Source organism: Brienomyrus brachyistius, chromosome 19 (genome assembly GCF_023856365.1).
Source record: "Brienomyrus brachyistius isolate T26 chromosome 19, BBRACH_0.4, whole genome shotgun sequence".
NCBI lineage: Eukaryota > Metazoa > Chordata > Actinopteri > Osteoglossiformes > Mormyridae > Brienomyrus > Brienomyrus brachyistius.
Window position 1 is genome coordinate 17,286,935 of NC_064551.1, and position 14,592 is coordinate 17,301,526.

Consider the following 14,592-nt stretch of genomic DNA (forward strand, 5'->3'; position numbering starts at 1 on the left):
AATGAACTGCTCAACCCAAGCCGGAGAGATCATCAGAGGGCGTGAGAGACAGCTTCTTCATACGTCACTTTGAAAGACACCACCAGCATAACTCTTTGTCCTCACGTTGCTTCAGTATTAACGAAGACCTTGTGATGCATGATGAAAAACTGACAATGTCCTAATTTCTCTTACCTCTCTGGACAATAAGGGGAGCACAGTCCATTCCCAAATCACTGGCGCTGGGCCAATCCATGTGAGGGAACCTTCCGGAACCTTTGGCCCTGAAGTGCATGATCAGCAGGCTGCGGGCACAAGCTGTGCCCTTTCTCTCACTGTCCATACGTCACCGTGAGGAGCCGACCTCCTCTCACGGGAACGTAAAGGTGAACAAGGAAGCAAGACCAACGTGTTGCAATTACAAGCCAATTTATTATGTTATTACAACAGCAGCTTTCCCGGGACTTGAACCAGCAAGCTTCAGGGTTATGACTCCATGTCCTTAGCCACTATGCTGCCTGCTGGCCATATCCCCCTATTAAAACGGGGTTTGCTTTGCATGGTACCCCAAACTCTCAGAACAATGAGATGAAAAGATGTATAACCTTAGAACAGATTCACCTAACAACTGACCCTTCAGTTCACCATATAGCCACAAGTAATAATGCAGCACCTCAGGTGAAAGACTGATGCCCGCCTGCTAGTATATAAAATCTCCTTATAAAAAAAAAAAAAAAAAAAAAAAAAAAAAAATTCGGATGTAAAAAAGATAACAGACAAGATCATTTTTAACCCTGCTTCACTCCACACAGTAACATGGGTACAACATTTTAGTCCAGTGGCTTAGTCTGACAGCCTACCGTGTCGAAATCACTCAATATAAAATCCTGTACAAATGCTATATAAACAAAAAGGCCGCAATAATAGTATATTCAAAACATATATTAGGTTAATTTTAGTAAGAGCAGCCAGGGAGAATTATTTTAACATCACCCAGGGGTCCTAAGTGATTTTGAACCAGCCTGTGTAACTAACTAGTATCTAGTACTGAGAATAACCCATGTGAACCAAACCCAAGCTAAAATATGTAGTGTCCAGCTGATTAATAAACACTCAGATATGGCTGTATGCATAACCACTATGTATAACTAAGCTTCAATGTATCATAAATATCAGAACATTTACATTTTCTTGGTTATACATAATGCCATTACAAAAAAAATATGATCTGAAAGGCTATATATATATATATATATCTCTCCAAAGGATGGTGGTGCGTAGCCATTATTCATAGGCATACAGATGTATAGTGTCCAGTTCTGCCTAAACCAATTCACACTCATTTCGGCTTCTCACTCACTCATGGCGTTTGATGGGAGGCATCAGACAACCAGACAGAAAACCTTCCAGAACAGAAGTTAAACTCTTTGAAGCCCCACCTAAGGGACGTAGCATGTGAGATATTCCTTTGTCTTCAAACAAAAACGAAAGAGTTTATTACATTTTATTTACATGAAAGTAAAAAAAGCAGGCATTTAATGTAATTAAGCTTCTGCAGGTATTCTTTGTGTAGTAATAGGGGCATTTAGCCCGTTGAAAAGGACGCAAGCACATGGAGCTTGTATGAAAGACAGGAGGCACGCTGGTCTGTGAAATCCCAAATGTTTAATTGCAAAGGGACATTGCACACAGACGCTCGATGCGAGACGGGCTGGGAAAGGGGCCATTTCTCTGTCTGATACTAACACAAACTCTCCGCTGGGGGTTTCGGGTCTGTCACGAGAACAGGCACGTTGGCTTCCGCTTTTGGTTTCTGAGAGTTGACAGAATTGCACTTAGCTTTGAAAGTTCTGTTAAAACAGAGTTTCTTAGGGAAGGCAGGTAAGGCCCTGTCTTTCTTGTCCTTTCGCGCCTGCTTGCCCTTCTTGCCGTCCTCCTCTTGTGTGCCTGACGCCGACTCGGCCTGGTCCCGCCTGCCGTGCACCTCCTGTAATACCCCTGTGTGCTCTATGTCTCCTCCCTCTGCACAGGTGGCCGGTTTCTCCTCTCTGGAGTCTGTGGCCGGGCTCATGCAGCAGGGCCCTGCATAGTGACGGCCCACCTCCTCACCATGGGCCTTGGGGGAGTTGTTGGGTACAGCAACCACTGGTTGCTGCTGGACCTGCTCCTGGCCCGCGGAGGTGCAGTAATTTCGGAGGGGGCAGCTGTGGGGGCACAGTCTGTTGGTCCGGTAGTGTGGGGGGGCATGGTGTACATGGTGTGTGCGACACTCTGCCAATGTGTATGTGGCCTCCAGGGCTGAGAGTGCAGACTGACCCTTCGGGGCACTAGTGTGACGTGGGGTGCACTGCATGCAGACATCTTCCCCAGCCTGGGGGCAGGAACGGGGGGTCCACTGCACGCCTACACACTGGTGGGCTTCCCCACAGCTGCAGTTCCTGTGGGGGGTGTACTGGTCCCCCCGAGTCAGCTCTGCAGTCATCCCCACTACATTCTCTGGGCCCCCTGTACTACCAGGCTCCTCTTTGCTTTGGAAATGCGCTTGGATGCAGGAGCTTTGGGGGGGTGCGCCGTTGCAAAGCCGTGAGCAGACCTTCGCGTACTCAGCCCCACCCTTCTCCCCACCCCCCACGTTGGAGGCCAGTGGTTCAAGCTCGTAATGCTCATGTGCCACGTCCCCCCCTCGGCTGTCAAGTTGGTACTTACCGCCATGGCATAGCTTGCCCTGGCCCCAAACTCCAGGAGCCCCTACCGACTGGTCAGAGAAAGCGTGGCAACGGAGCTTCTTAGGCAGGGGAATCTGGCCACACGCACCCTGGGGTCCAAGGCACCTGCACAAGCACTGGAAGAAGAAGGTGGCAAAGGCCCAGCTGATGCACATGATCAGCATCATGAAGGTGCCCAGCTGAGTGTAGGCCAGCACCGTGGACGGCATCATCATGGCGCCTGCCACAAATGTGGTGAGGGCCGCCATTGCAATGGCGGAGCCCATCCTGCTCAAGGAAAACACCACCTTCCCCTCTCTGTCCGACTCCGGTGAAAGGCGGTAGGCCACGCCATAGTGAACAGCGAAGTCGACGGAGAGGCCCACGGCCACAGAGATGGTAACCGACTCCAACACGTTTAGCTCCCACCCAAGGAGCACCAAGGATCCCACTGTCACAAAGATGGTTCCGGCTATGGATATGATGGCATAGAGGCTTATGACAATGTTCCATGTGGTGAGGAGCATCACACTGAAGGCGACAACCACTGACAGAGCCATGGCGATGAGAGTGCCATCTGACAGGCTGTCCTGCAAGTCGTAAAACTCCAGGTTGCTGACAAACCACCCATAGCTGAGACCCACGGGGGCTGTCTTGAGCTCCTCCTTTATCCAGAAGTCCACTTCGCGGTAAAACTGGTGCATCTTCTCATAGGCCAGTGTGAAGAGGTAGTTGCTCTGGAACTCCAGAACAACAGCCCTAATGGTGTCATTGATGTCAAACCTTGGGCCTGGCGTCTTGCTGTCCAAGTGGTAAATTGTACTTCGGTCCAACTCCATGATAGCTCTTTTAATACACAGCTCAAACACATCCTGCTTGTAGGGGAAAGTCGACTGGCTGCAGCAAGGGTAAACCGGGGCTTCATCACAGTCCTGGTTCTCCATCCACTGCTTGAAGGTCTCCATGAAGCAACTGGTGAAGTCTTGCTTGTCTGACTGGTGGATGAAACTCTGGTTCCTCAGTTTCTGGCAGAAGTTCAAGATCCACATCTGAGAGGTTGGGCTGGCTATGTTGAAGGTGCTATCCAGTGTCAGTTTCCCTTTGTTTTTGGGGTTAAGAGGATCTCCGTTGTCAACTGGTGTAACCCCCCATATGATAATGACTGGCATGTGAAGTTCCTCTCCATGGTGGACGCGCTCGAACATGAAGAGTTTCTTGTACTCTGCGTCATAGCGCTCGAATGGGTGAGAGGACCTGAAGACCTGGAACTCCGACAGCTCCAGGGAAGGAAGCTTCATTTTGGGGTGAACACACACAACATAAGCACCACCTACGGTGAGGCCAAAGAACAGAAGTAGCCAGGCATACCGAAATTTTATCACAAGGCAGGGCAGGATCTTCTCAAAAAATATCCTTGATATTTTTGAGATGGTAAACAGACACTTGTCCATTTTCTGGCACATAAATGTCCATATGTTTTTGGTATCATAGGCCCTCTGCTGTGGACCCCTGAAGCAGGTGAAGACGTTGAGCAGGTAGCGCTCATGCAGGACCACCACAGCTGGGAGCCAAGTGACCATCAGGACATAGTTGACGAGTATGGCAGTGCCCGCATAGACACCGAAGCAGCGGATTGCCGTGATGTTGCTGACGTAGTTGGCGTAGAAGGCAGCGGCGGTGGTGAAGCTGGTGACAAACATGGAGAGGGCGGCGTGCTGGAGGGTGACACCCACCGTCTGGGAGAGCTCCCAGTTTGGCTTGTCACCCTTTGTGTAGTTCCACACGTCGCACAGCACAAAGGCATCATCGGCGCCGATGCCCACTAGGATGATGAGTGCGGTCAGGTTCATGAAGGGAAAGAACTCGAAGTTGAAGACGACTCGGTACAGGAAGTAGGACACAATCAACGAGCTGATGATGGCGAACATCGTCATCAGCGTGATGAATATGGACTTTGTGTAGACGCACATTACGACGAGCACAATCACTATGGCGATGGCAGGATACACAGTATCCGTTAGCAGGTAGTCCTGGAATAAGTTATGCTTGATCCCAAACTCGATGCCTGTGATGGTTGTGATGCCATCCGAGGAGTTCCACTTCTCAAAGTTGTCCAGGTAGATGTCCATCATGGTCTCCCCTTTCTCTGTCGGGGAAAAGAGCATGCTGTACTTCAAGGCGGGAGCAGGATGCTCAGAGGCCTTCGGACTCAGGAAGTCCTTGTCCACCAGGAAATGCAGAATCTGGTAGACGGCATTGTATTTGGTGCACTTGCGGGGGATGTTGGCGCACTTGAGCTGGTCCTTCCTGCGAGTGGCCATGTCCCAGCACTCGGGGCCCAGGGTCCCATTGTGGTAGTACTTGGCGCAGGAGCGCAGGATTTTCAGTGTGTGAGAAACGTCGCGTTCTGTGATCTTCTGACAGGATGACCTGTTGTTCAGTAGGGCGATGTAGTTTCCCAGGGTCCAGCTGGGGCAGCAGGACACGTCAGAGGTTCGCTGGCAAAGATTCCAGTACTGGGGGTGTGACCGAACCTGTAGGAGAGATATGGATATGGTGTCAACATGGGCAGACTTGCGTGTTAATTATTGCTGCATAAGTAATGGCTTTCTATTCAGACAACTATTTTATTTAGACAGTGCACTGTGAAGGCAAGCAGACCCTCAACGACAACTCAACTATCGTTTTTCCATTGCTGATAAATGCTAACTTCAATGCTATGTAAATTTCACATGTCCACCTGTGACGCTGTTCTTATAGTCAAACCCTTACATACATGGGGGTCACAGTCTAGAGAAGGGTGCTGTATATATATGGGCTTCAGTTTGATGTCAGACTTAGGATGCTGGTTCCCAAATAGCCAAATGTAGTGTGTTGCTCCTCCTGTCTAGAGCTGGAGGTGTGACTGGTCACAATTACAGTTACAGGGAGTGAGAGCCCTACATACCCGGATGTTGTCCACGTTGCACATGGATTTGATGGCTTGGACGTTCCACAGGTTCTTTCCCTCAGCAGACGCAAACACCAGCCTGGAGTAGCGGTCACCTGCAGACACAGAGCAGGTATCAGCGACAGCTTTAACCTTCAGACCAAAGACCCCACAGGGTTCTCACCTGGCACATCGCAAAACAGGCCATCCCGGCCAAAGTCCCACTCTGCCTGCCTTTTCTTCCGCTCAAAGTGGTCCTCTGCCCATCTATCCTCTTGGTGACTGACAGCACAGGGAGACAGAAAAGTGACACGGCACTGAAAGTATGGAGGGACATGGCATCTGCAAGCACTTCTACACACTACACTCATACCTCCGCCCCTTTAATGAAGGGGATTTTTTTTTTTAATCAGCAATCTAAAGAGAAACAGGAAAGAGGTCTTGGCTAACAGGCCACAGGGTCAACAGAAGTTGGGTAAACTGGTCCACTAACGAGGAATTTCTGCTTAATAAAAGGGCTGACAGGAGAGATGGAATGGCGGGATCCAGATGCAGATATCTGATGAAAGGTTTGGCCAAGGGAGATTTTCGAGGCATGGCTTCAATTACGGGAATCAGCCTTGGAAATGATCAGGGATCAGTAATGGAGATAAGTAACGGGAAACAGGCCACAGAACTTCAATGAGGGGAAGAAAGCATCAGCCATTAGGGACCATTTTGGGAAAAATTAATATTTAGTGCTTACACCAAAAACTAGGGCGTGTCCTGAAAATGTAACTACACATGATCTGCAATAAAAAGAATGTGTATATATGTGAAGTGCGTAACACGCTCCACTTAAGCCGAGCTGTCTGAAAGGGTACTTCCTATGCCATCTTCATAGGTACCTTTTGGCCTGCTCATCAGCGTATTTGAATGGGTAGTTTGCCAATGTTGCCTTATACCCGGTGTTCTTCACCATGTTGTTCCATGTGACTAGCCGCTGGCCAATCGCAGTGCCTCGCGGTTCAAACCCCTAAACCAAGATGGAGACACGAGAAAGAATACCATGAAATTAGTGAACCTGAATAAAGGACTGAAGAGATATGAGAGAAACACAGACGCATCAATGCAAAGTGAACTCAGCGGAGAACTCCATCAATCAGAAGCTATCGCATCTGCTAGCAATTCCACACAGCCCTTTGGTGACCTCTTCCCTCTGCCCGTCTTCTCTAGAAGTTTAAGGAGAGCTTGACGTTCTCCATCCCTGTTTCAGGGCCTCCCTAAAAGGTCAGGTGCTCCTAAAGCTGGGAAACCGCAATTGCGAACAGCTGCAAGTCCACATTACTGCGCCAAGCGAGCGCATGGACGGGGTTTGGGGAGATAGTGTAGGCCTCGCTAGGTGTCTAATCGTGGTGCTCACTCACCAGAAGTGGATCAGAGAAGTCAGGGAGGTCCGGCACGAGAATCCCAACCAAGGCACACACCACAATAAGGACGGTACACACCCCCAGCACAACCACAGGCCAGTCAGCAATCAGGGCCGCATAGCTGTGAAGGGAAAGTGCCAGGCTGTCAGTACCAGGAACTCTGGAAGCCCAAATAGCATAGCAGGCAAAGCCCTGAAATGCTGTCGGTTTATAGGCACTAAGACATGGGATTCCCATGGGCTCTGTCATCACTGAGGGGAACCTGTGGTCCTTCACTTTAGAACCAGAAATGGGCGGCAGAAGGGGGACAGATACAAAGGAAATCTAGCAGGTCAAAATTCAGATTACTCACTGCTGAGGAATGATACCCCAGCAAGGTCTGGGTAAGACAGAGACATTTCACAACATTGGAAACAGACATCTTGGCAGGAATTACCTTCTGGGGAATCGGAGCGCTCTGGCCGGGCTGCAAAACAAAGACACAAATCAGGTATGAATTTGAGAGCCGAACGAAGGTGAAGACCACTCACAGACCGCCTGATGTCCCTCTCTAACAAGGAAGGCCAGTCTTTACCCAACTGTGTTCAGCAATCGTTTTGATGTTCAAATCCTGCCGCCGCCACCACCATCGCGAAACAAAATTTTAAAAGGGAGGATTTCTTTTACACATTTTATAGTCATCATCTTGCAATAAACACGGATGAAGGATGGTGAAACATCTGAGTGGGCTTCATGCTCGAATCGGCTATCTGGAACATGCTCAGCAGTATAAAACACACCCCGGCTCATGGTCAGCTTTTAGCTGCTGTTCCCATCATTTGTCTAGGGGCCCTGTCAGCTCTCCCAGGAAGCCTTGGGACCAAAGAATCCAGATAGGAGACCATCAGATACAGCCTCCAGATGAAAGCAGATTCTGCTAGAACCTTGTAACCTTCAAACAAACCATATATTCCATCATTATATTCGACTATTTTCAATGTACCAGTTATCCCTGTTGAGAAAGACTAATATTCGAACAGAAGCCGACAAGCTCAAACAGCAGATTAACTTGGCTAATTGCTGCTTTCTCCAGATCCCAACAATTTCTGACAACACGAGAAACAAAAGAAAAGTTTCTTTGAAGAACCAGCCTTTACTGACTTCAGCAAGCCCTAATAGCCACCCTGAAGGGGCCGGCAGTAAGGCCTAGCGCTATCAGGAATCACGTAATCATCTTCGGGTAATGTTAAGAAGATCTGAAGGGAGACAACCAGGAGGCCAAAAGGTGGGAGTATTTTCCCTTCTCCTCTTTAAAAGGGAATCCTTGGAATGCTGTAATTAAAGGTTGCTATGGTGCTGAGAGCCACAGATGAACAAAAGCATTTGGCAGGAATTTTTCACCACAGGCAAACTTCTGGGAAGGCCGTAAATCCACTTAAAGCTGCCGGACACGTTAACACAGCAAGCAGATGTCACGGGCTGAGGGCTTTTAAAGATCTGCATATTCAAGAAGGTGAGGCTCATTAAGGAGCCACTAACTGTCTTCCCCTGACTGCAAGAACACACAACGGTAAATTACCCCACGTTCAAAAGAACGACACACGCAACTGGTGATTAACCTTTTGGGAAAGAACAGCTGATCCATGACAGCATACTTCAACTGTAACTGGCTTTGCTAAGAGGAACAGAGAACATCTGAACTGCAACAGACGGCATGAAATGTCAAACTGGACCATCACAAAACTTCCTGTTAAATTAAACGAAGCATGAAAAAGTGTTATTTTAAAGGCAAAACAAACCATAATAGGTGCAATATCAAAACTGACAAAGTATTTTGCTATGCCAAAGAAAGTCTGACCATCAACCACACAGATAAAGGAATTCCATACCAGACTCGGCATGTTTGTAATATCCAGGAACGATGTGGTTCAAAGCAAAACGATGAGAAAATGGACAAATCCGAAGTGTGGGACGTCTACCCACCCACACGCTGTTGGGGGCAATACAGCCATCGTCCGTTGGAATGGTATTTTATTTACTCAAAAACAATTATGAATTAACCCGCTGATCCCTTGTTAGACAAACACTGAGTAAATGTGGACAGCGCCCCCTTTGTGTGGTGAAGGGGCAAGGCCAGTGGGTCAAAGGTTACAATGGGGGGGGGGACTGCTAACAGACAAGCAGTTATTTGCAGTGTCGATTTTCAAGATGGAATAAGGCCGATACAGTCACTGGGTCTGTTTAGCGGCCCACAGCTGAACTGGGCAGTGACGCTGGCAGGACCATGAAGCACGGTCGTGGTTCCTCCAAACATCTGCTTGATGGGACAAACACTGCTTCACCGCCGAAGAGAAAATGACTCCTGGTAAAAGCTGCTACTGCTTCCTAATGTTTGTAACAGTAGTTAAACTGATGCGCACGCGAGGGTGTACAGATGACCATGTCTTGCAATGCGTTGCGTCTCGAGGTCACGCCTGCCATCTCCGCATTCCAAGGCTTGATAGATGGAGCTGTTCGAATGGCAGCAGGATGCCTGTGCCGCGGCCGAGTTACAAGCTGTCCGTGAGATGTCTTCATCGGCCTGACGCCACTAGCCAGAGCGTTAAACTGCTGGTCCATCTTTAAATTGGGGTCAGTGACTGACTTCAGATCAATGAAGATGCATTGACTTTTGCACAGGGTAGCTCATAATCAACATCATAATTAGAGGAGCTCAGCTGGCCCAATTCTAGATGATTTGGTCTTTATGAAGCAATATAGCCGTCTTAGGATTTCCAGCTAGATTTGAAACATTTCTTTAGGAGCTTTCTACTTTTTTGCAGACCTGTTCTCTGATGTTCTGAGATTTCCCTGTAGAGGATGCACCCTCTAACCCTACTGATTAGCTAGGCTGATTGGTACCAACCTGGCACATGGTCATCACTGAAAGACAACCACAGACTACACTACAAGAAATATCCCCGTCACTGGTGCTGTGGGCACCAGATCGTGAAGGATTCACTCTGCGGGTGAACAGGAGGCACCTGGGTCACCGACAGGAGGACCAAATTACCCAGTGCTCACAAACCGCAGTCAGAGCAGGGGGTGCCAAGTATCCTCCACATGGGGACACGGTGACCCCTCAGCCACGCACAGAGCGGAACCAACGGCAGGCGGCGACGTGATCCTCGGAGATTCGTCAGAGGTCACACCAGAACCCCTCTGCTACAAGCCAAAACATTCAGCAGTGACAGCCCTATTGGGTCATGGGAGGGACCGAGGCTAGCAGGAAATCTCACAGTCACACCCAGGAAAACATGAACACTCAATACTGCAAAAAAAGTGCAATGTGACTAATATCTTGAAAAAGTTTTAAAGTAATATGTTGTTGCTTTAATGTCATAAACATCTTCAAACAAAAGCATGCGTCTGTTTACCCAGCACAACTGTCCGTGTCTAGCAGCTGAGGAGGCTGAATGCCCTCTAAGTGATGGTGCCTCTCAACCCGTCAAGACAGTAGCACTACTGTTCATTGCTGGTCAACAAGGACGGAAGTCTGGTTGCTCATCTCTTCGGCTTCACTAATTTTTCAACAAAGCTTCTCTTACGCAGTTGCAGAGGCTGCCCCTCTGTCCCCAAAATGCACTCGACGCTATAAGTGGAATGAGGGTGTTAACCACACCATTCTGCCAGCCACGGTCAGCAGCACTGAGCTCGGCCAGAAGCACACCTCCTTGCTGGCTGGGACGGCCAGAACGCAACCTGCAGAAAGAGCCAGAAGCAGGAAACTACGTCGCGGGTGACGCACGTCCAGCCCCGGGATCCTACGGGGTATGTGACAGACAAGGAGGAAAGCAGCTGCGTGTTAGAGTGTCAAGGGAAAGGTTGCAGCCGCGTGAGAGGATATGCAGGTGCTGGTTTTTACGATGTCGGGGAATCAGACAGGGCGTGGTACCCCTCCGTCGTCATAAAGACAGAGGGCCTTTCAGCTCTCCTAACGTCAGGACAGCACAGCTCAGAGCTCACCTGGGCCAGACCAAGCAGGCTTTCAATGTGGTGGATGAGCGTTTCACAAAAAAACACCATGGAAGATCAAAACAAAACATTACTTACAAGTAAGTACGTTACTATATGATGCTATTCTGAACTTCAAAGGCTTTTAAAACTGTACGTTTCAGACGGATGCGAATGAATAACTTTCAATGACTGATCCACGTGCAGAAAACCCTCTGCTGCTCCATCCCGGCCTCCCTCTACTTGTCATTACTGAAGCTGTCCTATCAGACCATGTTCTCCTGGACTGAAAACCTCCTCAGTTCACAGGTCTATACGGGCCATTTGAACTTTCACCCATCCATTCAACCTTCTCATCTGTGTATGTCCACTTCACCTCCTGACCCCTATACGTTCCACTCCAAGACAAGGCAGCTCTGCCCCACGTCTGGTAGGTGAACATCATTCTACATCGTGGGAGAGAGACCTCAGGAGCTTCCGGGTCAGCCGTGCTTCTCACACTATGACTTACTGCCAAACACTGCACAAAATAAACGACTCTGCGGGAAAACACTGCACCCGACATGCAGAAGGGGCACTACTCAGTTTATTTTCCACCTGAAGGCCTGACACGTCGCCCCACTGCAAAACGTGTCGCAAAATTGCAACAGAAAATTAAAGCAGAAAAATGAGGTTTTGTGAAGGGTGAACAGTGTCACATCCTCATAAATGCTGTAGTATTAATATCAGGAAATTCTGAAGCGCAATTTTTTAATTTTTTTTACCAACCCTTAAATTAAATGAAAACGCAAAGCTATATTGTTACCCTACAGTTTTACAGACTCCTTCAAGAAAAACTCATGAACAGCTGTCAAGTCAACAGCCATTAATCACAATTCTATATATATACGGGTTGGATGACGGATGGACATACTGCAAGGAGCTCAGCATAATGAGAAACAGAACCTTTCTGTTCCCTAATGAAGCCCAAGTAACCAATAAACCAAAGGCTAGTTTGTGGTTGTGACATGTCCTTAAGTACAGCCTCCATTTTCGTGGAAGATGTCCTTTGATCTACAGTAGGTGTCTCCATGAGCTCTAAAAGCTGCATCATAAAATGAGTTCCATGATCATCACAGCCCAGCATCTCTATCGGGAAACCACTTGTGAATAATCAGCTGTTTCAGTCTAGCTGAACGCCTAGATTTAATAAAACCTCAAAATGTTCTGTGGATCTGTAAGTCACAGGAGCATGTGGGTCACAATGTACACACACACAACGGGATTCAACTCCAAGTCTAGTACCATCAACATACAGGACCTCTGGAGAACACCTTAGTGTGTTCTTACACCATTGATAGTTCTGTCTTTGGCGAGCTCTGAAAGGGGTCATTTCGACTAACGTTTAAAAGTAGGGGTCTAAAAGGTGCTTTCACGCCATAGGAACCTTCTCCAGGAACCAGAATCATTTTCTGCCACATTCACACCTCAGGAACTCGGCCGATTGTATTCCTTTAGAGGCAGTTCTGAGTTCCCGGTCCAGACTAAGTACTTTTTTTTTCTGAAGAACTACTGCAGGGGCACTTACAGCGATAGCTTGCTGACCGGTTGACCACAAGAATCGAGGAATACGCGACACTATTATTCCATTATGTGAAATCGAAAAATCAATCTGCTGGGCAGATTTTAAAATGAAACATCAAAATGTCATGGGTCGTATGAATAAAATATGAATAAAAGGCTTATGTCCTGTTTTGATCATGATCGCTCCCCCACAGCAACTAATAAATAACTTAAAACAACTTGTTCATTGCTTACAGGCGGTGATGTATTTTCGAATTACATACGTCCGGCTTTTTGTGGCTCCTCCTTATCTAGCATAAAGGTCCCAGTTCTGTAGTCAAAGCCCAGGAACTTGTATCCAGGGACCAGGTTCCAGAACTTCGGTGTTAAAAGCGTCTAAAAGCACACAGCTAACAGACCAGTGCAATCCAAACTTCACAGGGTCAAACACCAAAGGGCTGGTGAGGATTTAGCTGCTTCTTACATTATCCAAATTGGGAGTTGGCTGCGTCATTCAATACAGATATAAAGGTGAGTCAGGATTTCTCTTGCTAATTTCATATCATATCTATAAGACGACATGCTATATGTAGGTCGAACAAAACTGCGGAAATTATGTACTGATAGCTGCAATTATCTGGAAGTCATCATTTAAACAACAGTACCCAGGAATTCCAGCCAATCTGCTCGCATGATTGCATCAAACTGCCTTGGATGCGGTTTATCGACGATACCCCTCAGTAAAGTTCCTGCTGCCTGGCTTCCAGTGCCCCCCACCTGAAGGACCACCCGTGAGGAGGCTCCCTCTTGCCGCCCTGCTTGCACCGGCCCCCCGCCACCCCTACTTGATGATACTAGGGACTTTTTGGACTGACATCTGAAACCGATACATGATGCACAGAAGACGACTCGCGGAAATCCGTGCCGGTCAAGACTTGTGCTTTTGACACAGGCGGCTGCGTTCGGCTCACGCTTAGCGTTTCAATAGGAGCCTTTTGTTTGTGCGGTACAAACTTCTGGCTGGAAGCGTGCCCTGAAAGGCCTGTCAAGTGTTATGGGAGAGCATGGAAATTGTGCACCCAAAAAAAAGAACAGGCTAATAAGGCTCAATCTGCGTCATGGCCTTCTATGTTACAAACCTCACTTCCAAGATAAAGAACATTCCAAAACACTGCTAAGAAACGTCATGTTTGTTCGACTTCTCCAAAGCCCCATGGAAGTTGGCAATTTATAAATGTGAGATATCGAGTGATGAGTCCAAACACTGAAACTAACCGGCAGCTGGAAACCATACAACATCTGGCAACCGTAAAGACATAAAACTGGCCCAAACTGCAGTCCTTCATACTGCGACGGAAAGTCACCAGACCAAAATGTTTATTTTTTAGGGACAAAGAGAAAATGAAGCAAAGCAGCTCCAAGCAGCAGCCTGTAACCCACCATTCAGTCAAACCTCTTTCTGCATGTAAGGTGCATGTCTGACATGCAGCTCTGCCTGACCGGCCTCGGGCACATTTTTCAACAATTACGAGATTTTGTTCAAAGCCAAAAACCTATTGAAGGTGAACAGCTGACTTACAAAGGAAAATAACCCTAACCCCTGACTAATTCTTGCTTAAAAACACAGAAAGAACACGACAGAACCTCCCTATACAAATTATATACACAAAGCAAACAAAGAGTTTTTGAAATTAGATTTTTTTTTTATGGTTTTCTGAGGTGAGGAATCTGCCTTTAAACAAAATAGGCCTTAACCCTGACAGGGAAAAATGATAGCATTTAGTGAGGTGCTGGAAGTCTAAACATAGCACAAATATTTATTTTTAGAAATGCGTATGTTAAGATATTTATCAAATTCCAACAAAACGTTAGAACAATGCATTAAAAGTCTTCAAGAAAAATATCCTTCAGCTTCAAATGTTACTTGCTGGTGACAAAAACATAAAATCACAGGGACCTTATGCAACGGTGACAAAGGATGATCTAAGATCTAAGACTGCTGAACTCTGCAAGGAGCGTCTATACCGCGGGGCTTTGGAAAAACATTAGGTAGCAG

At 47.6% G+C, this 14,592-nt stretch overlaps 1 protein-coding gene across 5 annotated transcripts in view; it reads right to left on the minus strand.

The window, feature by feature from the left end:
• Nucleotides 1-391: 391 nt before the first annotated feature.
• The window catches only part of disp1 (dispatched homolog 1 (Drosophila)), a 43,653-nt gene continuing 29,452 nt past the window's right edge, over nucleotides 392-14,592 (minus strand). For all 5 annotated transcript variants that reach the window (XM_048985976.1, XM_048985977.1, XM_048985978.1 and 2 more), the window contains 6 exons: nucleotides 7,459-7,488; nucleotides 7,020-7,143; nucleotides 6,501-6,628; nucleotides 5,798-5,895; nucleotides 5,632-5,729; nucleotides 392-5,218 (listed from right to left, as the gene is read on the minus strand). In XM_048985976.1, coding sequence (XP_048841933.1) covers nucleotides 1,721-5,218; nucleotides 5,632-5,729; nucleotides 5,798-5,895; nucleotides 6,501-6,628; nucleotides 7,020-7,143; nucleotides 7,459-7,488 — 3,976 coding nt within the window. In that variant the 3' untranslated portion in view covers nucleotides 392-1,720. The remainder of the gene's footprint in view (nucleotides 5,219-5,631; nucleotides 5,730-5,797; nucleotides 5,896-6,500; nucleotides 6,629-7,019; nucleotides 7,144-7,458; nucleotides 7,489-14,592) is intronic.